The sequence below is a fragment of the Aythya ferina genome (genome assembly GCF_964211825.1).
Source record: "Aythya ferina genome assembly, chromosome: Z".
Lineage (NCBI taxonomy): Eukaryota > Metazoa > Chordata > Aves > Anseriformes > Anatidae > Aythya > Aythya ferina.
This window is the reverse complement of record NC_140299.1, coordinates 3,179,357-3,204,878: the sequence shown is the minus strand read 5'-3', so window position 1 is coordinate 3,204,878 and position 25,522 is coordinate 3,179,357. Positions and strand designations below refer to the sequence as shown.

The window sequence follows — 25,522 nt, the reverse complement described above, 5'->3', positions numbered from 1 at the left end:
TTGTTGCAGAACATGGGATAACCCCTTGGCTGCAGCTAGTCACTGCTTTGGGTGACTTAACCTACCTAACCAGCATCAAAAATAATATCATGCAGACCACACCTGTTCTGTGAGAATGAGTTTTTTTTTCTCTATTTTTCCCTCCTCTGTTTATTACAGGGACCACAACAGCTCTGATTTTCATCTTCTGCATTTTTCATGGACAGTCAACATAATAACTTTTAGAGCTGCATATCATGATGGTGAAAAAGCATGTGCTAATATTTGCATTGGTAATACATCAAACCACCCTGCTATCTAGGTTTTACAAATCTGGGGTTAGATTAAAGCCAGCTGTGTTAAACTACACCAGCAGAGGAAAAAAAAAAAGAAAAAAAGGAAAAAAAAAAAAAAAGAGAGAGAGAGAGATTAGAGGAAAGAGTCATTTATTTCTTCTTTTTAAATATTCTTTCAGCCATTTCACTAAAAGCTGCAATACCTTCACTCCTTAGAGCAGGAGATTAAAATGTGGAGGAAAGTGGGAGAGGAAGGAAGTGATCTTTGTGGCAAGTCTATATTTTAGTTGTGCCAGAGACAAATTACTTAAATTTTCCCAACCTATAAGTCTCTGCAAGTTTCCAGCGAGAACAGACTCAATATATATTTCTTAGTCTCTGGTATCATTACTGTCTGAGTAATGAGTTAAGTCAATAAAGAGGGGGGGGAAGGTGGCTTGGAGGCACTGGCTTGGAGAATTCCCCCTCATCAGTCAGAGAAACCACAGTGATAGAGACAAGAGAAATATTATTAGAGCGGGTAAATTCCAGTATTAACAACTGAATTTTCTAACTACCACAAAGCCCTGTGAGGTGCTGGACAATTTACCCAGACCCAGAGGTCCCTCGCAGTTGGAAACTGCTGCACCTGATTCGCAGGAACCGTATGCACGCACAGCTAAAGGATGCACCATATTGCCACCAAACATCCTTGCATTTCTGGGCATTGGGCCATTAAAAAGGTAAAAAGTGAGACATTTTGATCCCACATCATGCTTACATTAAACATCTAAGGAGTAACTAACCTTTGCAAGGAACCAGCCAGCAGAGCCACCCTTGTTATTATGGCCTATATTAATTTTTCTTAACCTTCCCAAATTTGGAGCATCAAGTGTGAACTTGTCCTCTGCTCCCTTTTCAAAGTTGTCTTTGTCGTTGTCCAGTTTCCTCACACCTGAAAAATATAAAAATACAAAAGCTGAGGAGCTGTTGGCACAAGTGTGATTTTTAACTGAAGAAATGTTAAGGAATGCCACTGCTGACTGAATCAAATATTCTCCAGGTACCAGATCTCTCTCAGGATCCAAGGTAAAGGCAGAGGACTTTATATTCTAATAAAAAGGCACCCTTCCTTGAGCACAGAAAAGACAAGGATTTTCACTCTAATGTCACAGTTATTTACAGCTTTCAGAGTTTTCAGAAATGTATATCCAGATGGCTCTTGCATCTTTTTTTTTTTTTTTCTTTTCTTTCATTTTTTTCCCTACCACCACATTTTCCTTTTATATTTTTAATGTCTTTTAAAATCTCCAAACTGTTTAAAAGAGGCTTGCTCACATGCGGCAGATTTTGACATTTCAGGACGCAGGATTCTTCACCACATCACACAGGAAGGATTTATTTTCAAATTAAGTCCTGACCAGGGGCATTGGCTTTTCCAGATCTTGCAGGTGCTTATCGTTATGAAAAGAATTAAAGCACTGACCCGGGTTGCAACCAGCGCTGCTTCTGTGCTAGTGGCAAGAGGGTAGGACAGAGTCTGCCTGAGGCACCCGGCCAAATCTGTGCAGGAAAGGCATCAGAGGGCAATGCATCCCGCTTACATTTGTAGGGGATGAATCATTTTCTAGAGGTGTTATTCCTCTGTGTAGATTTGACAGGGTGCCTGGACAACGGGCTGAGATTTGGACACCCACTTTCAAAAGTCTTTGGAGAGATCAAATGAATCCCCTTGTAAAAGTCTGGAGAATTAATCAAGAATGAGACCTCTCTGCTAGGTTTCATAATCTGCTCAAGGACACTTGGCAGGCATCATACCATTATTTCTTGACTTTGACAGGATATGTGAAGTACAGAAGAGAGAGGATATTTGCTAGCTGAGTCTCCAGGAATTTCCACCTGTTCTTCCCCATGGTGTGAGCCAGAGACTTTGGTCTGGGCACATCTTGTTAGTATTCAGATAACAGTATGTTATTTTTAAAAAATTTGAGTTCTTGGACCACTGTTGTAATATATTCTGTATTAAGGAGTAGCTACCACCATCAATTTAAAGCAAGCTAGTAAAAAATGTGGACAAATTATTTTTCTAAATGACCAGACAGGCTCAGCCACAACCTATGCCAACTGAAGGAAGAACGTTATTCTTCCAGGGTCAGAGAAAGGATGGAACATTTGACCAGAAAAGTTTTCCTCCTTGGAGATCTCCAAAAGGTGCCTGGATGTGGTCCTGGACACCCATCTCTGGATGGTGCTGCTTGCACAAGGGGCTTAGACCAGATCACCTCCAGAGGTCCCTTCCATCCTCAGCCATTCTGTAATTCTGTGACATTCAGCACACATTGCATGCACTGTAAATAACACATTGGTGTTGGGACCCCTGGTGGCCTGGTGCCTATCACACTGGTTTCTGCTGGTGGTGCATTTTCTCAGGTTTGGGATTTTTGGTGGAGGGTGACCACTGCCATGCTCACAGCCCCGCAACAACTGCTGCCCTGCAGACCCCTCTTCCAGGAGCTGCGGATGTGAGAAACCCCAGCACTAACAACAGCATTTGTTGTGCCTTTCGCTCAGCCAAATTATTCTGCATTTGCCAGATTGCTGCTGTGCGTTGTTCAGATCGCAGGCCTGCAGAGCAGGAAAGAGTATTTTAGGAAACGATTTGCATTTGAATACCTGTGTCTCCTTTCTCACCGAAGATATTAATGAAGACATCCGCATCTGTTCCACTGCCGCTGACTTCACCCGTGAACACTCGGACCACGTATTTGTTGACTGCAAGGAGAGAGGCAGAAATCCCAACTCATTAATAGCTGAATGGTTAAAAAACATAATAGTACAAATCAATTCAGGCTGTGCTGTGCTATCTTGAGAGCACATCTGAACCACTGCTCCTGGATCCTTTACACTGACCCTCAAACCTTTTTTTCTCTTCTCCATAAGAGAAATAAAATCCACAGACAGAGACCCTGTCACTGACATTGTCTGTGGACAGATACGAAGAGCTCTGGTACTTTGGGTATTCACTGCCCATGGCAATAGACAGAGATCACTCAATTTCAAGCCCTGACATGGCCTTTTTTCCCAAAAAAAGTTGAAATAGGTAAGAGGAAGGTGCAAATTTTGATGCTGATACGTGGCCATTAAGTGATCTCAGACCTACACACAGTCTTTGCTTTTTCAAAAACATTAGTGAATTACAGAGCCAGCCATCTGCTCCAGCTCAGACCTGACCCCTGTGGTCCAAATGCTGTCCTAGAGCTATTTTTGCAGCTCAGCTTGTATTAAGCCTGGCTGGTGACACCAAGTATTTTGAGGAAAGGTCAGTCACACTTCAGGAGCCCCAAAACCTTGAGGGCACCACCCTGCTACTCTGTCCAGTTAAAAATAAATAAATAAATAAATAAATAAATAAAAATCCTTTTCCATTTAATGGAAAAGTATGAGTAAAGCCTAGTAGCTGTGACACTACAAAGCTACATCATGTGTGGCACAAAGGAACACAAAAATGACACAGGTGAACCACACCACGAACATTTCTCACTCCCCATGTCAATGAGTTTGAGATGCAAGCTCTTCCAGGGATCAGGATGGGATTAACGTAGCTCCAAAGGACAGCAAGGGTTTGCTCTGCTTCTTCTAAAATCGATAAGAAAACTGCCATGGCCTTCAGTGTGACCATACGTGGGGCAAACTTGAGCAACTTTCAGAATCTACCACCAAGGTCTACCTTGCAAACTCCACCATGACACACCTAGTACCATATCTTCTGTGCAGCTCCAGGGCTGGAAACAGGCAGCAAAACACAAAATGAAAATTACAGAGTAATGCAAAGTCTACGGTACATGCCCTGATCTATGCCCTCAGCAAAGCCTCTGTGACAGCCTGTGTTAGTGACCACCACCTCCTCCCATCCGACTCCTGGGCACTCTGCATGTGCAAAAGGGACAAGTGCACAAACCACATTACCCACATCTCCCCTGCAAAAATAAAGCTTTTTGCACCATGATCCACGGTAAACAATTTTTTCTCTTTTCCAGGTAAAAAGTTAGTGGAGAAGCTTGTTTGGGCCTCCAGTCAGCACCAGAAACCAGTTAATTCCCTCAGAAGCTATGGACCACCACAAACCCTGAGCTGCTACTCTCAGAGCAGGTCACCTGCCTCCTCCACCTTGATCAGTGTATAGTAAAATTATTCTAAAAGACAGCAGACACTTTGGTGCACATGCTCCCCTGAGGCAGAGGATGTGAGAGCAAACGTATGAGGAGAGGTTGTTGGACCATTCCCTGAATTATAAAGATGCGCTCAGCTGCCGGGGTGAAGAGAACAAGGACAGAGCCCAAAGAGAAGAGAAAATCACCTGTCATGGTTTAATGAATGTGCTCTGAAAAGGCTAAAAATCGAGCTGACATTCTTGGCGCCCCATCGCAAAACATGCCGTTACAAATAAAATGATAATGATAAAAGTGCAATAAATACTAAATAACAAGAAAGAGGAGGGCAGAACCTCCTCTTTCAAGGGAGCAATGTGATAATATTTCTCTTTAACTCTTTTTCTTCAGTTTGAAGAGCTCTCACAACCTGCTGGAGATACACCAACACCAACAGATTTTGTTTGCATTAGCCAAGGATAGGGACGCTGCAATTTACAGCTCCCATGTGGTTACTGAACTGCTCCAACTAAAAGTGACCCACTGTACACCGGGATCGTCAATCACAGACCACATTTTTCAAGAAGCTTTGCTCTGTGCACCTCCTCTAAATTATTTATTCTGGTGTCAGTGATTAATTTTCCACTCCGTTTTCCAGGGGCCAGAAGAGCCCGATAGGATAAAAGGATCCACAGAAGGGCAAGCGTCAGTGGCCAAGGTTAGATTACTCTTGTAGGATCAGGCTTTATGCCTCCAACGAATAGTCTGGAAGGATGCCTGAACACATGCAGCAAGGGGGACAGGTAGGGAGCAAGCCAACGAAGAGCAATCAGCAGCAGTGCCCAGAAACAGGGTAGGAAGGGCACCTTGAACAGCTTCTGCAGGAACAGAGCTAATCAGCAAGCAAAACCCTGGCAAAATTCTTGGCCCCATCTGATGCCTTGAAAAGGTTTTTAACATTGCTATATCTCAATTCTATGACATACAATGTCATGACAACTGCAACAGTTTCACTCTTTTGCCCTTACAGATATTCATGGCATACACTTGGATGCCTCTCCTCCATGCTCCATACCTGCCCCTTTCAGCTCTAAGTGCAGGACCAGGTTTAATTCCATCACATTCAGAGAACAAGCAGGATCAAGCTGAGCCATGCTGGATTTTTGCCATCACCCTCTCCCTCTCTGCAATCCAGGACTCAGTTACAGCAGAGGGAGCAGCACTTCACGCTGCTCAGGGGTCCTTCTGTGCTTCGTACATCAGCTCGTCTTGCAGAATTACATGGTGGAGATGCAAATTTAAACAGAAAGAGATGCTACATCTCAAAAAGGCAGGGAGGATTCAGCTGCTGGGAGCATGCAGAAAAAGGCTCTCATTGCACCCAGGCAGAGATCTGGCTGAAGTCAAGCACCCTCCATTTCGAGCATGGGTGGATGTCGTTCCCGACTCTGCAAGCCCTTAATCATGAATTATTTAAAACAGTAACATCATCTTTTCAAAAATACCCACTTGGCTTTTTTTAATCTCAATACATGGCTCCAAGTTCATCTGCAAAACAGACATCAAGATGTTGCCTGGGTTTTTATTTTTTTCCTGAATGCTTCTCCTAGCACCGGGAACATGCAAAATGCTAATGTAAGGCTGGTAAAAGCTGTGACTCCATCTAGCAGTGCAGGCTCGGCACAGCTCAGCAGTGCAGACACAGAGAGGAGAGCTTTCCTGGAACTGAAATTAGCAGCCTCAGAGGCATGAACCAAGAGAAAAACAGCTAACAAAAATGTAGCAGGAAGAGCATTAATTATTTTCTGCTGCCTTTCCTCTTCCCATCGCAACACACTATTGCAATTGTCCTGTATAGTTACAGCACCTTCCTTTTCTCTGCCATGGGTTGTCTGCTCAGTTATGGGCCATCCAGCTGCCCTGACACCTCTCATCCGACACACTGACGCGCACAAAGCTGCCCTGAGAAGGCATTTGGAAACATTTCCAGGATGCCCTCTCAGGGAAGCAGGGGGCTGGCACTAACTGATATGACCTCACTGCATTAATTTAGCAGAGGTGTGATAGTCTGTTACTAACCAACTCAGACACAGCTGCTAGAAGCTGTGTCTGAGTTGGTTAGTAAGAGGGAGGATGAACATTGCACCATGGACACCATTGCACCATTGCACACTCAGGCTCTTTCCAGTGAGAGCTAAGAGTTATATTTTTGGGGAGAGCAGTGGAGCAGTGTTGCATTCCTCATTGGGGGGGAAGGGGTGCACCCTCCTGGTGCACCTCCTACAGGCTGGTCCCATTGCCACCTCCACCCCAAGGAGACAGGGTGCAGCACTAACCCTGCACCCTGCCCAGGATCTTTTTACCCAGCCCCACCACCCCAAAATGCCCTCATGCATCCTCACCCCTGCCTGCTGAAGTGGGAAACTCATGGAGGCATCGCAGCCAGATCCTTCCACCTGCAAGCTGCAGCTGGCTGCTCAGCCATGTGAGGTTCAGCTGTTAGTGCCGTTTATTTGGCAATACAATGTCGTGGTCAGCTGAAGCACCACAGGATGGAGTCGCCTAAGGAAATCTTGTGGCTAAAATTATTTGGGGCACTAGATAAGGTGTTTACGCACAAACTGCTGAATTTGTAGCAGCAGGAGAACCAGATTTAGGCAGGGAAACCAACTCAATTGTGCTTCATTACGGAGAGTTATCACCTCCTGCGGGGCGCAGTGAATTCTCCGCTAGACATCTCTGCCTCCCTCCCTGGTGCATGACCTGCCGTGCAGCAGGTTAGCAGCACAGCATGCAACAACCAGGAAACGTCACAGCCTTCAGAAGCGACACACGCCGGGTTAAAAGCTGGGAACTGAGTCGTAGGCAGAGACAGATTCTTCTCATAAGGCAACTTTTAGCAATTATCCTTCTGTTTTCACAGCGCTCCCAAGGGTGGCAGTGTCTAAGATCCATCCTGCACTACTCCGTGCCGAGCAGGCAGATTTCAGAGCAAAGAGGGGAGGGGAATGGATAGGAAAGAGGCAGCACTGATGTCCCTGAATTGCTGCTGCCAAAGAAATACATGTGTGGCTAGTATGAAAAGCAAAAAGAATTGCTGCTTTGGGGAGAGGCAGGGGCTGGATCCATGGATAAGAAGCAGTTTCAACCTGAGCCCACCACAGCCTTTCTGCACGAGCTCAGGAAGGTGGTTGAATGTCCATATGCCTCAGTTCCTCGCTGTCAGATCGAGTCAGTCATTCCAGCCCACCCAAAACACTCTGGCAAAATCTCTCTGTGATGACTTGTCAAAATGGGAGCTCGTTTCTACCACTTCTGACAGCATATTCCTCGGTGACAGCTGGTCAGAGCAACCTTAAAGGTCAGACAGCCTATGGTTAGGCACGAAGCCTGTGGCTTCCCAAGACACTAGATTCAGAGCAAACATTTGAATTTCTCTCTCCTGACTGGAAAAGAGCCCATCTCTACCTCATAGATGCTCTTCTGGTGGAGATGCCTCACTGCATGGCCATCCAACATCCTGCCTCAGGAGTTTATACAAACACTGCACAGAAAATTAGCCTGGTCCTAGTCATTATACCTCTCTCTACTACAGTAGCTAAGACCCTAGAGATAAGCGTGCAGAGCAAGACGTAGTAAGAGCCTAAAGCAACCCCTGTAAGAGCAGAGGAGCTCATCAGGTGCTACATCTGCCTCCAAGGCACGGCCCACCGCTGCATAAAGCAACCCCACACAGTTAAGATTTTTACCCCATCCAGCAAAAGGCTGAATTCAAAGGATTGGTTTTGAGCTTGAGAATAATTAAACTGTCAGGAGTAATTGACAGCTATCTTTCTTAATGAGCTGCACCCTCGTTGGTGGTGAGCATCTTCTTAAACCAAGGGTTCAGGCTGGAAATTACATGCATGCTTGGAGTGCAGGGATGCTGATGAAAGAGCTTTACACTGCTTTTTGGCCATCAACACCCCAACAAAAACATGGTGTTAGTGGGGAGAGATGCTAAGGAGCCTTTGCACATCTGAGATGCTGAAGAGCCTTTGGGGTGCACATCAATAAGGGCAGCATCAAGGTTGTAAGGTTGGTGTGACCCTGTGTTAACATTTTGATAGTCTCAGAAGAGCTCTCTGAAACCATGTTCTGAAGAAGGAGAGATTATTGCTGCTACCCAAGGAGTCATAACACAAAGGAAAAGGAAATGAGTATGTTTGCTCTGCTGAATATTACATTATCCTCAATCACTGCCTTGTGCACCTTCTGTAATGAACTCAGCTGCTTGGGCTCCCCATCCAGCCTAGAGACCACAAGGTTCAGTCCCATTATGCATGGATCTTACAGGAAATCAAAGCATGCGTCAAAACAGTTAATATATTAGGATTCAGCCCAGATCATCCCTCTGCAAAGCTTGTGAGAGGCAATCTACCACATGCAGGAGCCTTTGGTTGTAGGATATGTTAAACTGATGTTCCTACTGTGACTTCAAAGTGATGATGATATTTTGAAGTGAGCTTTAAATGACCTTGCTCAAGAGACAGTAGTTTAGTTGCAGAGGCATGGAGCTTTGCACGGGGCAACCCGTCTTGTTACAGCGGCATGGAAGCCCTTGTTCATCTAATTCTCCAAGATTTCTCATTATTTTTCATTAGTTCAGCCCCAGGGTGGGAACCCATTAAAAAAAAAAAAAAAAAAAGGGAAAGAAAACAGACCAGACTTTTCAAAAAAAAGAAACATTCACTTCCAGCTTTCTCTGGGTCTGTTATATTCAGGTTTGGGGAAATCACTGAAAAGAACCTCTTGGGTAAAATATTTTTACTCAAACTGAAGAGTGATGTAATTTTAGAGGACTGTTTACAATCATATTGCTGTCATTGTACTTCAACTTTATTTGTATAAATCACATTTTAATTTTTTTTCACAATACCAGTTTAAATAATTACAATATCTAGACATAATTGGTGAAAATTATGCCCATCTTCACAGCTGTGCTGCACTGTTCTGTGTTGGATACACATAGATCTATATATACCAGCTATACATAGAGATGTCTCAACCCTCTCCAAACTTTTTTCCCTTGAAGCATGAGATCTTTTATGTGAATTACAAATCTCTATTTACATCCTACATGTATTTCTGACCTCTGTGTATCTCATCTTCCTTGTGGTTTAAAAGTCACTGGTGTTTCTTTTTTTTTTTTATTTTTCTTCTAACATTTTAACTCATTTGACTCATTTTTAAACATATTTTTTTTCCTAACATTTCCACTTGTCCAGTTTTAGAGACAAAACAAGAAGCAAAATAGACATGACAAATGAAATGCTCACAGATGACTCGTTTAGCGAGTAGTGACTGAAATGTACAAAAAAGACAGAGTCCATAGGAAGAGAGTAAAATCCTTATTAGATTAACTGGTTAATATTGGGTGGAGAAAAGGGGAAAGAACAAAAACCAAAAATTGTTGAATGCTCAGTCTTCCAGGTAACAACTTGACAGGTTTTTCTTTCTTCTTTATTTTTTTCCCCAGTGATATCAATTGGGTAGTAAAAGGTATTACTCACTCTATAAACGTTTGTTGAATATTGCAGCATGTAGCAAAGCTTCATCCTTAATACAGTGAATATCTGTCATTATTCAAAAGTAAACAATTCATATTTATTTCATAAATATATTTAGCTGCATTTTCATGTGCTGATTATACACTTCCAGTTCTCAGCACAAAGAAAGATAAGTTTCAATGAGCTGGTAACACCTATTAATATTTAATTTCTCCCTTTCACATTCTCTAAAATAACATTTTTTATTTTTTATTTTATCTGATCATGAAAGTTTCCAAAATGTGACATTTTGAACCATGACAGAGGGTAAACAGGAGGGGGACCAGTCCTACTCTCCAGGCCTGATGTAAAATGAGGCTACAAAGCCCATAGGACATCACCTAGTGCTGCCTCTTATCCAAAACTCTCTTTATCAGTGCTTTTAGCAGTAGTACATTATTGAGAAATACTGGCCACCGCTTCAGTTCAGATCCAGTCCAGCCCTTAGGCACACGTGGTTCCCACTGGGTCAGGAAGGATTGAGCTACTGACTCAAAGCCAAGTGTGAGCATCAATACCTGCTGCCCCAAGTGTCTCCTCAAGGCACAGCCAGGTCCTCATAAGTCTTCAAGTCAGACAACATTGAAACTCTGAACAATGAACGGTGAAGGCTTAACGCAAGCCTCCTTTGCAGAAGAAGGAATTAAAACAGCTCACATTCCCAGCTCAAATATATGAGTTTTAGGTCCTTGAGGATCTAAAAACCTCAGAGAATTTCTTGGGCCTGTTAACTCTACCTGTGCTCACACAGATGCTCTCAAAAGCACACCAGGCAGAGAAGCCTAGTGCAGGCTGCTGCTTTGTGTGCACAGACTGTCTTATTTTTGTTTGAAGGGAACTGTTCTGTACTTCTTTGTGCCCGTGGTCTTCTCCTCTGACCTGCCATGAACACAAGCTGTCCAAACCTCCTCGGGTGATCTCATTAACTCTGCCCCAGATGAGGACAGACCGGTGGGTCAAGGAAACTCATGAAAGACTAATGGATTGGGGCTGACCTGCAACTTGATCAGCTGAACTTCTCTCATTTGTAAGTATAATAAATATTGTTCTCATTCTGTAAAGGCGAGGCTACCCTCTGCATGCACAAACACACGGGCATGTTACACGACCAATCTGCCTTCACAGGACTCCAGTTGGTCCTTCCAGCGTGACCTCCCAGGCATTACCTCTTAGGATGCATGTATTCAGGGTGCAAAATCTCATAGGCACCATATAGCAACCCAAAATCAGGCCAGAACTGACACAACCACCAACCTTCTAGTTCAACACTCATTCTTGTCACAGTGAGGAATAAAACTTGTGTCTGTATGCATAAAACCATGGGGATTAAGCCCTAGATACAGCACAGCTACCCCTAATCTGGACTTGCAATCCATTTTTTTGGACACAATATTAATAATAATTAAAAACAGTAAGTGACCAATTCTTGGCAATTTTAAGTATGGTAAAAATCAAACGTAACACAACCCCATTGGATGCTCCCATTCTCAAGGTGTGGGTATACAATGCGCTGTGACTGCCCTGCTGCTCAGAACTGTGCTGCAAAACACATCAGTTTAAATACCCTCCTTTATTACTAAACTAAATAAGATTAAACTTTACACAGAAAAAAAAAAAAAAGTGCTATTATCAGCTAAAGGAATGGAGCAGTTTTACAGTTTGACGTCGCATGCATGCAGTTCTGTCCTACTGTAAATAAAATGTCTTGAAATAGTTTCACATGAGCTGCCATCCCATGAACATTTTTAACCCATCACGTCCAATCTTAAATAAATTTAGACTGCTGATGGCCAAGGAGCCAACTGGAAAGCAGTCCTTGGCTCTGAAACTCATTTGCAACAGACAAGTTGGCAAGACTTCACCAAAATTTGACAGGTCAGTATAAATTACAATTGCATGGAAATCTGAATTACTTTTCAGGTATTTGTGCTATTTTGCATGGTTTTAAGGGCCAGATGAGAAAAAGACCCTTTGCAAATGAATGTTTCTGCTTTCTCTTGATAAACAGACTGTTGTTACCCCAGAAAGAAGATGGCTCATGTATAACTAACACATCACCTGACCCTACTTAATCTCAGCTTCTTTTAAGAATGATGAAAAAATAAAGCCTTTGTACTGGGTCTGGCTGGGATGTTAACCTTCCCTGCAGCAGCCCACACAATGCTGTGCTCTGCACTTGTAGCTAGAACAGCAGTGTTATCACACCAGGGTTGTGTCTGCTACTGAGCAGCACTGGCACAGCATTGGGCCTCTCTCAAACCCTCCTAGGGGGTGGGCAAAAAGTGAGAAGAGAAGCATCACCAGGGCAGCTGACCTAAACCAACCAAAGGGATATTCCATACCATGTGGTGTCACACTCAGCAATAAAAGGTGGAAACAGGAGGAAGAGGGGAGGGGTGGGCTGTCATGAAAACATCGGTCCTCCTCCCAAACACCGGCTACGTGCGTTGAGGCCCTGCTTCAAGGACGTGCTCAAGCATCGCTCATTTGTGGGAAGTAAAGAGTAATTTCTTTCCTCTGCACTTCCACATAGCCTTTATTTGTTTTGTTCTTTCCCTTTTTCCCTTTCCTTTTTTTTTCCCCTTAAGCTAAATTGTTCAGTTAATAATAATCTTTCAGTAATATTTTTGTTTCCTTTATTTAAATTATCCTTATCTCAACCCATGAGTTGTTCTTTATTTTATTTCTTCCCCTCCTCATCTAGGGAGGGGAAGTGTTTAGCTGCCAAGCATGGTAAAACTACCAAAGCCTTGTAGAAATATTCCAGTATTACATATCTTGAAACACCCAGGCTCAGACTGGAGCTGCAGAGCAGCCCTGGGGCTGCAAACCACCAGGGAAAGAGTGGCGAGGCCCAACCAAAGCAGCCTCACCATGGGGTGTGGGACATAACTGTCCTTCCAAGGACAGCACAAGTGATTCTTGTCTGCTCTGCAGGTATCAGACAGCAGGCTGGGAATAGGCTCCCAAATTTCCTTTGCTTTTGCATCTCCACTGGGTCAGTAGTTCTTATTAGTGCTGCTACAAGCTATTATTAATGCTCTCCTCCCCCATCACTTAGGCAGGACATCAGACACCCTTGGAGAGATCCAACACCTGCAACGCTCAAATAAAACCCAAAACCCACCAGATTAAATCAGTTTTGAGCCAGTCCCTTGCATTAAGGCTAAGCCACAGACATACAAACCCAAGGTTTCATAAACACAAGTGAAGCAGCATAAGGCTGAACAATAGTCCTTGTAATTAATACCTGTAATGTAAATTAATCCAGGCTGCCAATAGCAGCTGCTGGGTAAATAAGAATCTGTGACACCATCACTATCAAAGCACGATGGGCATATGATGCCATGGATGTGAATACAGGGAACAGAGAATCATTCAGGCAGGAGCACTTAAAACGTAACCTGTTCTCCTTGAAAAATGTGTGGCATTCAATGGGGAACCTAACAGGAGTCATTTTATCCAGTTAAGCAAATGCAATCATTCAGCTGTCTGCAATCACTAAGTCTTCCTGCCTTCTGTTTTTTTTTTGTTTGTTTGGTTTTTGTTGTTGTTGCTGTTGTTGTTGTTTGCTTTTGTGTGTGTGTGTTTTTTGTTTGTTTGTTTGTTTTTTGTCAACTTTTTCATTTATATGTTGACAATTTCTAGAGTACATATTCTTTTCTGTCTTTTTAATAATGCCATTATTTTTTTACTTTAAATTAACCTCTTCAAAAGCTCATAGCCCTACAGGGATTCCCCAGCTGGACTGCGCTCTGTACCAAGAAAGAGACCAAATCTCCCCATGGCTTTAGGCTTTGGTCCAAACACCAACAATCCCCTTCAAATACAAAGCCTCTGCAGAACTTCAACAAAACAAAAACTTGACAAAATAAATCACTCTACTTTTCACCAATCCACATCCCACACACATCACAGAAATCATGCACGTCCCAGCAGTGACCTTCAAGAAAGGAAAAATAAATCCTCACAACAAAGATGTGAAAGTTCTTCTCCAGCAGAAGATCAAAAGCTGAAGATGTTGAAGGAGAAGGGACCTGGACAAAACTCATTTGGTTACCTCCAAAACATAATGGACTGTGGCAGCAAATGGAGCATGAAAGCAAACACAGGACTAAGGTCTTTAACATCAGTGCCCAGATGGTTTACAAAGAAAAACTAAAGAAAAAAGGGAAGCAATGACTGAAGATCCATGACTAGAAAGAAGAGTACAGCAGTAAAAGCTGCTAATGGGAACACAGACTTGAGAGGGAGAGACCCATCTTTCTCTACAGGCACATAAAATCACCAAACTACATAATTATTCATTTGTCTAGTAGAAAATATGAATACTCAAAGAGTAAACACAACCGTTCAATTCATTTGAAATAAAAATAACAAAATAGGGCAAATTACTTGTATGTATGAAGAAAATCATATCACAATCTCATTTCAGATCTTTATGAATTCAGAAGGAGCCAAATGAATTCAGATGAATTTACATTTGCAGCTGACAGTTCACCTCAGCAGCCTGGGAATGTTTATCCTTCATTAATTATGGTTCAAGGGGAACTGCAACCTGAGATAGCTGAGCTAACCCTCTCCTCTTACAGCTTCAGACCTGCCGCCTGGAAGGCGTCCAACCCTTCACCCGTGCCTCTGGCCTCAGCCCAGCTCCCTGCATTTATGGGGGCAGCTGCAGAGCTCCTAGGCTGTGGCACTCAAAAGTGGCATTTTCTATCTGATAAAGGTGACAAGAACAGATGCATTTCTGACAAATGCCTGCTTGAATCTCCTCTTTCACACCCTTAAGGCCAGGGACAATCTCCCTTGTATATTTCCTGGACATCCAGGGCCAAGCACAGCATTAACAGCTGATCTATAACCCAAAACCACTCCTCCAGAAGAGCATGTGCTTTTCTGCAGCTGAAGTGCAAAGTCTCTCCAGCAGTTTCATTGTAGCTGCACTGATTTTTACCAGCTGAAGGTTTAGCCCACCAATCTTTCCCTGCTGAGAGACAGGTGTTGAACAGGATGGAGGAAATCACAGGCATTCATTTGAATCAGCTCTCCCAGGCAGGAGCAATAATAAGTTCAGAGAAATTGTTGTGTCATTTAAAGATCTATTAAGATTGAGTAGTTGACTTCCTCCTCGAGGGAACCTCTCTTTAATTGTGTCTTGCTTTGACTCATCCACTACCTTCTCCAGATCCCTCCTTCCCCACCCAGTGCAAGTATGCTGAGCTCTTCTTTTTAATAAACTGAGAAGATAAAAGAGCAGTGAAACACTGTGGTGCTCTCAGTCCCACAGCCACTGGGTGGGTGGGGTTTTGGCAGAGCATCTCCAGACATTATCTCATCCCCCGATGGCATCCACCCTGGAGAGGTCTGCATCTGTAAAATACTTCCACATACATTTCTTGTCAATGTGCATTATTTGTGTATGATAAACATAATGCAGACTTTCATACATTTCTCTTCAACACACCGAAACTGTTTTAGGAGATCCCATCTGAGCAAGGAGAAATCATTTAACAATTCTGGGACAAACAGCATCACAGTATATTGTTTGACTGTTAACTTCAGCAGGATATCAATAAGATAACAATGCTTTGCCCTTCCAGAGCATCCATCAATACTTAAAGCACTCTATTAGGACTTCCAATAACCTGCTTTACCCTCTAAAACACTGCTAAGTGGTCATATCAACAATGGCAGTGCAACTCAAAAAGACGTGATACTAACAAAAACACAAGTTTTCCCTCCTTTTTTTTTTTTTTTTTTTTTTTTTTTAACACACCTTTCCCTTACTTCAGACTTATGGCTAATGGTGGGTGCACTTCACTTTCCATGCCCGAAATTAAACTCCCATAAAGAAGTGGTGCACTGGTGAGGTGAACAGAGGAATACAACTTGGTTTCCTCGTTAACACTCGCAGACAAACTGCTGACCACCTGAGGCTGGTTTGCTGGCTCCACTTTCACATCTTGCTCGCCTCCCCACTCACGTTACATGCGCTGTACATCACCACATGGCCTACACGCTGATATCAATTTGGGAGTACATGTCTGGTTTGCAAGCTGTTCTGGCTCCGTTTCAACATCATTAGCTTAAAACCACTCTGAAAAATAGGCACTGGTTCAATATGGATATCATACACATTCAGTAAAGCGGTGTAGGATTGCAGTCAGAGGGTTGGCTTGTTTGTGGAAATTTCTGGCAGGTCCTCACCAGGACCTGGAAACACTGAACCTCAGGCATAGGATGTATCCACAGTGCCTCTTCTGATAACACTCACCGTGCCGGCTACATCTTCTGGGGTGGGATGCCACGCATCCCTTTGCAGATATTTAATCTAATTTAAAGCAGTCATCATGTATTATCCTCCTGCATTCAACCAACAAGTGGAGCTTCTCCAAACAGTGATTTATCCTACCCTGAGGTGTCAGGTGTAATGCTGGAAGAAGGAATTACCCTCTGGAGGCATCTTGCATCTTCCTATTTCCCTCTCCACTGACTGTAACGAAAACTTAAATTAGCTTAGGCCACACAATTACTTTTTGTATGGCTGAAGCAATCTGAAAGCAACCTTGTCCTTTCTGACAAGGCACTGGGAAGCCAAGCCCATTGGAAAGCACTTACTTTTGGGTACATCCATGGGATTCAGGCTGCCTATGAGGTCCCTGACATACAGCCCGTCCCCATCCTCCTTGCTCAGCCAGTTGTTGCAGGGGAAGTAAAACCGGAGGTGAGGTCTGTTCATGTCAGTCACAATCACGCGGTCCAGGAACCAGCCTGCGTTCAGTCCGGTGTTATCGTGCTCAATCCTGGAGGAACAGCAACCCACATGTGAGGGCCCGGATTTGACATTTTGGTTCAGGGTGGCCACCAGAACTATAATTTGGGGGAATATTTAATATTAGACAAGGCTAGGGTGACTGTACACAATATGCCTTCTTACACCAGGCTATTGAAAGTGTTTCACAGGATTATGGGCTTCTATGGGGTATTCTGCAAATAACAACCTTCCCTATGTATTTGTGTGAAGATGCCAGGTATGCTACTATCTGCTAAGGAATGCACACATATGCACACCTGCATGTTCATTCAGCATATGCATTTATTCACCTTCTACTGCATTTCAAAAATATATGTGACTCTACCCCCTACCCTGGATCTTTTCTTTTTTCTTTGCTTTAACCACCTCTTCCAGTCTTACCAGCTTTCTTTGCACTCCTTCCTGATTTTTAATTTTATATAGGTCAGTCAGATGGTGGTTAAACATAATAATTATCATTTACATTACACTAATTCAGCAGAATGGAACAACAAACCCAATTCAACTCCATCAGAACATAAAAACAGCCTTAAATCCTTTCCTCTGTGATTGCGTATGACAGGAATACAGTTCTTGATGGGGAGCGTGGATAGTTATAAGCAATACCGTAGGTGATTTCATGCTTCAGTTCAAATCTTAGGCAGTAAACAAGCTTTTACCACCCCTTAACTTCACCTTGATGGGAGCGTGTTAACAAATAATGAATAAAACATGGCAAGACTAAAACCCCTGCAGCCTGTCATTCGATTAGCACCTCACAGAGCACGTCGTCTGGTGGCAGTGTTATGCGGTTACCTTATTTTCTTTATTTGTCCAACATTGTTGGTTTTCACTCGGAACACATCTGTTTTGCTCCTCTCAAAGGCTGTGCTGCTCCTGTAATAAACATACAACAAAAGCTGTGGTAAGAAAATTACCTTGCCAGCCAGCCCGCTTTGGGGTTTCAGGACCAAGTGTCATTTCTAACAGTGGGCAGACCTAATTTTCAATGTCCTCTTTGCCATAGTATGTTTCAGATAGCTCTACATGCTGGCGTTTAACAGACCTTTTCCTTCTCGAACTCTAAGCATCCTCTCAGAAGCTGAGACCAGAGCTTTGGGGGAAATGCAATGCTGGCCCAAGTAGATGCAAGCCTTGGATCACATTCCATATCGCCTCCAAGAGTAAAACATAACAGACGTTTTCAAAATCCTCAGCTAAATCCCTGTACAGGTAAGAGCTGGGGGAGACTGTAAGCCTTTGCTGCTGGCAAGTGGCTTTCAGAGATGTCTGAAAATAATTTTTGGTGAAAATATATCAAGGCAGCACTAAGGAGGCCAAAAATATTTTAAGAGCTCCGACTCTAAGAGCTCCAAGTCTTTTTGGTAATACCTCATCTGTGGTTGCTCAATTCCACCAATCCACCCATCAGCTACTAAAACACAAAGGCAATAGCAGAAACAAAGGTATGTTTCCAGCTGCTGCCCTCGGGGGTGGCTGCAAAGTGCTCATTTGGAGAGGTCGAGCAGGAGCTTCATTTCACCCTTATCAACCAGCCCTTGTTGGCTGAACCAGGAGGAAGACTGGTGGATCTAGACTCATGCACACCCACATTAATTGCTTCACTGCCCTCAGTATGCCTCTCATCTCTGTTTCCCACTCCCAGAGGTGTACTTTCCTGATAGCCTAGTCCCTGGGCACTGAGCAGATCCACTCTGGGTGATAGAAAAAGGACTCCATGGTTTGAAGGTGCTCCACAGCCCAAAGGTGCTCCCTGCAGGCCTGCCCAGAGCTCAGCCAGAGACAAAAGCATCCGCCTGCCCCAAGGGTTTCTTCCCACTCCCATCTCCCAGTGCTTTTGTAATAGTCAGTGAAACTTCCTTTGCAGCTTTCTCCTGCAGATTGTATCCCATTCAAAGCCAAATGTCTGTAGGACAGGGACCCATTCCATTATTATTTTTTTTTGTGAAGTGTGCAATTACTATTTCACAGGTGCAAGCAGAAGGCAAAATGAAGTACATTGGCCTAGGTCAAAAGATGTAGAATTTAATTCCCTGTTCTGTCTTCAGCCTTTGGCTAGCACCTCCATCATTTGCAGATCATACTTTCCACTGTGAATAATATCAAGGCAAAACCCGCCCTTGCTCTCAAGATACAGCCTCTCCCACCTGTGCTCCCTGACCAGCCATGATTTCACCTGGATGCTAATCCTAGAGTCATTAAGGCTGGAAAAGGCCTCCAGGATCATCTGGTCCAACCACCGCCCTACCACCAATGTCACCCACTAAACCATGTCCCTAAGCATCATGTCCAACCTTCCCTTGAACACCCCCAGGGACAGCGACGCCACCACCTCCCTGGGCAACAAGTCCTAAGCATTGCTGAAGATGATTAAACACAGCAAAATCCAGAAGTCATATTAAAAGGAACAAGAAACTGCCGTGCTTCAGCAGCATAAAACCGCAGTGACAAGCAGCTTGTACTTGGGAAGTTAATGAATATTAATAACCCAAGCAACGGGCTTTGGTTTTGCTCAGCACTCTTCTCCACATCATTAAAGGATGTGCACATGCCTTTGTTTAAAGGTTATTTCACGTGTTCTCCTTCTCCATCCTGCTGTCCTGGGCACTGTGCTAGGACCATCGCTGCTACATGAAAAGGCTAAACTGGTTAACCTTGCCTCGCAGACAAGAGGCGATTAAATCCATCCCAGCTTCCCCCAGCCTGGCTGTCAGAGGAAAAACAGCCAGCAAGCGCGAGGCAATTAGTTTGCCAGGCTTGAGCAAACGCCGCAATGACAGTGGCTTCTCAACGGAGATCGATGCGGCGCTGCAGACAGCATATGGAGCTGTGGAGATGGCTCAGAAGTAGTAAGTGGGACTAATTAGCCCAAAGCTCACCACGCGCCAGTCCTGGCGGCTGCTGGTCTAATGGAGGAAAGGTGGAGCACAGCCCCACAGCGCCCAGCAGAAAGATGCTCCAGGAGATGCTTCTTGAGACAAATTCCTACTGTCAAGGGGTAGGAAGAGTCTGAGCTGCTTAAGAGTGAATGGCTTATACCGAAATTTATCCAAACAGAGAAAGGAGAAAGAGAGATTTCAGCTGGGCCATGTCAGAGGCTGGTCCAGGCTGGGCTGAGAAATACACAGCCTGATTGCCATGAGGAACTTGTTACGCCAAACAATGCAGCACATGGGGTAGCATAGCTCTGGTGACAAATAAAGCTGAGAAAAATCTGACTTGGAAATGGTAGCTCTAAATCCCCAGTGTTCAGGCTTCACTGGGTTCAAACCCAGGGCTTGGGCATGGATTGCCATAATCAAAGGCTTTATCTGGATCTTGGAAGAATTTCATTCTAACTTTTGGATGGGAATTCAGGCCAGGGTGACTTCAGAAATATGTTTAAATCATTGTGTTTTTTTTTTATTTTACATATTTAATTGACTTTAGCAGCTCTATTTTTATTTTTATTTTTTAATTATCTGCTGTAGTGTTTTACCCATATGCAATGTAAAAAACATCTAAGGAAGCTCACTAGATATTAGTGCATGAAATGTTCGGTATATTTGGTATCTGAAGCCATTTTCAGATTAATTTGGTTGAATGACTGCCTGCAGGTTGCATTCAGTACTCACAGCACTGTAAATGTACAAACAAGGATTTAGAGCACTCTGTCCCTACCTGGGCAATTCACAGTGCTAAAACGCACCACAAGACCTGGTGCATGCTCAGGCGTGGTATTTATAAATCTCTGCATGGATCTCCTCTGTAGACCATCAGTGCAGAGGACACAGCCAGTGCCATGAGAGTTTCATTGCTACTTGGTGTGCTGACAAAGAGAAACTACTATTTGTAGAAAATAATCTTCACCTCTGACCAGCTAACAAAACTCTTTCCAGAGGTGGCCTCAGAGGAACAGAGGAAAAACCTGAGTACTGATCATAGCAGAGGCATAAAAATAAAAACCAGAACCTTTAGCAGCAACACAGCAACCTGAACCAACAGCACCAAACCACTGCATTAATGACAATTTACATTGCCTCCATGCTCAGTGTTTTAGCTGATGACACTCTGTACACACAGAACTGCCTGCAAAAGCCCATGGAGACCATGGAGGCACAGAAGCACAAAGTGTTCTACCATGGATGTTTGTTCAAACAAAATTGTAAAGAAGCTTCATTAAAACACGGGGAAGAGCCAGCTCCCAAAAGCATCTCCCCATGGGTCTGTCTGCTCCTGCCACCAATGTTCAGAAGCAGCAGCAGGGAGCAGAGCACCAGGGGAAGATCTCAGAAAGTCACTCAGGGAAAATCATCCTACAGCATGCCACTTACTAGGGAAACATTCTGTTTGGTTTACCTGTACTCTCACAAGAGGAATGCTGCTCATATACTAGAGGTGGGCAACAAAGTTTTTACATATACAGGTGTCAGGACTGAGTAATCTCCAGTTCTTGCTGGTTTTCCTGGCCCAGAACAACAGACAGCTTTGCTCATCCTCATTCTATATATCTTGTAGGCTGGGCATCTCTGGGTTATCAGGCTCCAATGGAGAGGGCAGCTTGCCAGAAGATGCAAGATAGTGGGAAAACGCCTACAATGCATTCACCTTATTCTTCTATTTCTCCCTATGCAACCACTATCAATCACTGCTAGAGAGAGGACACTGCCTGGATGGACTTACAGACAGCCTCACTGAAGAAAAACACATGTTCAAGGCATATTTACTCTTAACGCAAAGCTCCAATAGCAGCATCATTAACCTCCTTCTTGGAGTGAGTGAATACTCCAGAGAGTTTGGACTGCAAATATTTTGCCAAGACTGTTGCCATGAAGCTGACAACATCAGTCAGCGAGCGGCTGGAAATACCGCATAAGGCAGCATGCATCTAAAAATACTCCAGATGGAAAAGAAACCAGCCGAAAAGAACAGTGACAGCAAATGTCTCCATACAGAGGACATGATTTTCCTTTTTTTTTTTTTTTTTTTTTTTTTACTACAAATAACCTGACCAGCAGAAGAAATTCTGCTTAAAGAAGCACAGAAGAATTACCAAATAATGAAAAAACAGTCCCACCTGAAGAGATTTAATTGAATGAGATAGATTACTATGGAACACTGATGACACCCAGGAACCAAACACCAGCCCAACACCATGGGAGCCCACATCTGAGCTTACCCTGAAACTTTGCAAAGTGCCATAGGGCACATTGAAATGGCCCTTGTTTTATCCATAAGCATCTACATAACAGATTTCAACAGCCTTAATAACACTCATTGAATAGCTCCTTCACTTTACATCACAAGGAGCAACAATTAATTTAATGTCAGTTTTTCACGTTCAGTGGCATGATTTGCAGAGAAAACAAAAGTTGTATTTAATTTAGATAATATCAGCTATACGGTGTGTCTTTGTTATCTATACATTGTCTGTTATAGACAAACTCTATACAAAGCAATCTATAATGTTGCAAAGCCCACTCAGCATTTCCAAATATTAAAGTACATTTTGATTTACATCTACTTCAGCAGATTTGGGGGCAAATTTTTCTCTGCTGAAAATTTCTATCTCATTCCCCTGGGGAAATATTCTGCAAAATTTTATTAAGAACAAGCTTAGACATTCCTAAGGCTGAGATTAATGTCTTCTATATGAAAACATTCTTTCATGTTTCTATTGAGAACCAAACTCGCTGTGTGTTGGGGTAGGGACAGGATTTTGCACAGGACAAAAAGGTTGGGTTTGTTCCAGGAACACATCTTACACTCATCTCATGGAGAAAACCAGACAGGTTTTACAGTAGTTGATGTTGACACTTGACCAACAGGGAACTGATCAAGCAGCTGAACTCCCTGAAATATCTGAGTAAATTCCTGTTCCTCCCTGTAAGTCCTGACCTGGCTGTAGCTGGTACCGTGAATGCTACTTGCATTGTTGCACATGGATTATATCTATACGTACACCAATCACAGAATCACAGAATTTCTAGGTTGGAAGAGACCTCAAGATCATCGAGTCCAACCTCTACCTAACGCTAACAATCCCCACTAAACCATATCCCTAAGCTCTACATCTAAACGTCTTTTGAAGACTTCCAGGGATGGTGACTCCACCACTTCCCTGGGCAGCCTGTTCCAATGCCTCACAACCCTTTCAGTAAAGAAGTTCTTCCTAACATCTAACCTAAAACTCCCCTGGCGCAACTTTAGCCCATTCCCCCTCGTCCTGTCACCAGGCACGTGGGAGAATAGACCAACCCCCACCTCGCTACAGCCTCCTTTAAGGTATCTGTAGAAACCAATAAAATTGCCCCTGAGCCTCCTTTTCTCCAGGCTGAACAAGCCCAGCTCCCTCAGCCGCTCCTCGTAGGACTTGTTCTCCAGGCCCCTCACCAGCTTCGTCTCCCTTCTCTGGACTCGCTCAAGCACCTCGATGTCCTTCTTGTAGCGAGGGGCCCAAAACTGAACACAGTACTCGAGGTGCAGCCTCACCAGAGCTGAGTACAGGGGGATGATCACCTCCCTAGCCCTGCTGGTCACACTGTTTCTGATACAAGCCAGGATGCTGTTGGCCTTCTTGGCCACCTGAGCACACTGCTGGCTCATATTCAGCCGACTATCCACCATCCCTCCCAGGTCCTTCTCTGCCTGGCAGCTCTCCAACCACTCATCTCCCAGCCTGTAGCTCTGCTTGGGGTTATTGCGCCCCAGGTGCAGGACCCGACACTTGGCCTTGTTGAACTTCATGCAGTTGACCTCAGCCCATCGGTGCAGCCTATCCAGATCCTCCTGCAGAGCTTTCCTACCCTCAAGCAGATCGACACACGCACCTAGCTTGGTGTCATCTGCAAACTTACTGAGGGTGCACTCAATGCCCTCGTCCAGATCATCGATGAAGATATTAAAGAGGACCGGCCCCAGCACCGAGCCCTGGGGAACGCCACTAGTGACTGGCCTCCAACTGGACTTGACTCCATTCACCACGACTCTTTGGGCCCAGCTATCCAGCCAGTTTCTAACCCAACAAAGCGTGCACCAGTCCAAGCCAAGAGCAGCCGGTTTCTTGAGGAGAATGCTGTGGGAAACGGTGTCAAAAGCCTTGCTGAAGTCAAGGTAGACCACATCCACAGCCTTTCCCTCGTCCACCCAGCGCGTCACTTTGTCATAGAAGGAGATCAGGTTCGTCAAGCAGGACCTGCCTTTCATAAATCCATGCTGACTGGGCCTGATCGCCTGCTTGCCCTGCAAGTGCTGCGTGATGACTCTCAAGAGGATCTGCTCCATGAGCTTCCCCGGCACTGAGGTCAACCTGACAGGCCTGTAGTTTCCCGGGTCTGCCCTCCTCAATCCTACAGGCTCTAATCTTCAGAATGTTGAACATCACTAAACATCCTCTCAGGTGGCTTTGTTGATGAAATACATGCTCTATCTAGGCTAGAGGCAGTGTGAATGGGTGGGAGAGTGAACAAATTTCCCTCTTGGTGTCTTTTTCAGAAGCAAATTCAGACTCCAAAGTGCGCTGTCAGGTCACTCTGCCCCAGATCATTAAGTCTTCACAGTGCGGTGTTAAGTGCTGCAGATTTGTACCAGCATAAATTAGAGGGAGGTTAGATACATACATAGCTTTAACACAGAAAACATCCTGTGCTATTAAAAGTATTGCAACTCATTTCTGAAGTGCTTCTGCAGCTATGCAAGAAGTATTCCTCCACTGCTCTTGTGGTTCATAGGAAACCTCTTCTTTTGCTTTCTAGCTGAGCAGCCCTTTCCATGCCAACTTTCTAATACTTTCCAACTTACTGTTTGTATTATTGAGAGTATTTGTTCATTTATTCCAGAGCTGTTAAACAACTAAATCAGATCTTCTGCAACGTGGTACAGCTCAGTAGCAGTAGGGCCACACAGATGAACATGCTCTTAAGTCTGCCACGTAGATACTCTGCAATTTGTCTGTACTTACTGGCACTGGGAACTGGAAAAGCTCTGTATAGTAACTCAAGACTCGGTGGAAGGGATGGTCAGTTTAAGGTATTCAGCATGGGAAATAAAAATAAATAAATAAATAAACCTACTATACAGCTATACAGCTCTCAAATTCAGTGGCACTGCAAGAAGCCAGCTGTCACTTAGCATTTATTTCATCTTTCTTTCAGAGTGCCAGAGCTACTAAATCTTTTTTTTTTTTTTTTTTTAAGGTGGCAGGGGATCATGAGTATTTATCACAGTTGCTACATGCACAAAGTGTAAACCTGTCACTGAAAAGTGAATTCCTTTACATTAAACACACATAAATTTGCTGCTGAACACTGTGACTGGCTAAGTTTCATAATCAGTCCTATCCATTCTTAACCCCGAAGTGGTAGAGAGTACACAAGCAAGAGGAAATAAAATGCTGGGGAGGATCAGCACTGCTGGTTGGTGTTGTGTTGGACCACAGAGAAGCAGCTCATAGCCGCAGGAGTGGCCACAGAGGATTCTGAAATGCCACCAAGCAATGCACATACAGCTGCCTTGGTGTCCACTCATGCTGGTGATGGAGCTCATGAAAAGAAGCCTATGTTCAACAATACTTTTAGCCTCTGGCTGAACTGTAACTGGTGCAGGATGGCAGGTGGGAATCTGGAGAGCTCTGTGAGCTGGGTTTTTTGCCGAGTGCAGCTGGGACCAGTACCCAGCCACCACCTCAGGCACCAATGGGGACCACTCACAGAGATGGTGCCATCCCCAACTCAGAGA

At 44.0% G+C, this 25,522-nt stretch overlaps 1 protein-coding gene across 1 annotated transcript in view; it reads right to left on the bottom strand.

The window, feature by feature from the left end:
- The window catches only part of LOXHD1 (lipoxygenase homology PLAT domains 1), a gene marked incomplete at its 3' end in the record, with an annotated part of 155,757 nt that overhangs the window by 97,547 nt on the left and 32,688 nt on the right, over positions 1-25,522 (bottom strand). Inside the window, exons 3-6 of the mRNA XM_084503075.1 lie at positions 17,603-17,683; positions 16,612-16,796; positions 2,928-3,026; positions 1,061-1,209 (exon numbers count right to left, since the gene is read on the bottom strand). Coding sequence (XP_084359201.1) covers positions 1,061-1,209; positions 2,928-3,026; positions 16,612-16,796; positions 17,603-17,683 — 514 coding nt within the window. The remainder of the gene's footprint in view (positions 1-1,060; positions 1,210-2,927; positions 3,027-16,611; positions 16,797-17,602; positions 17,684-25,522) is intronic.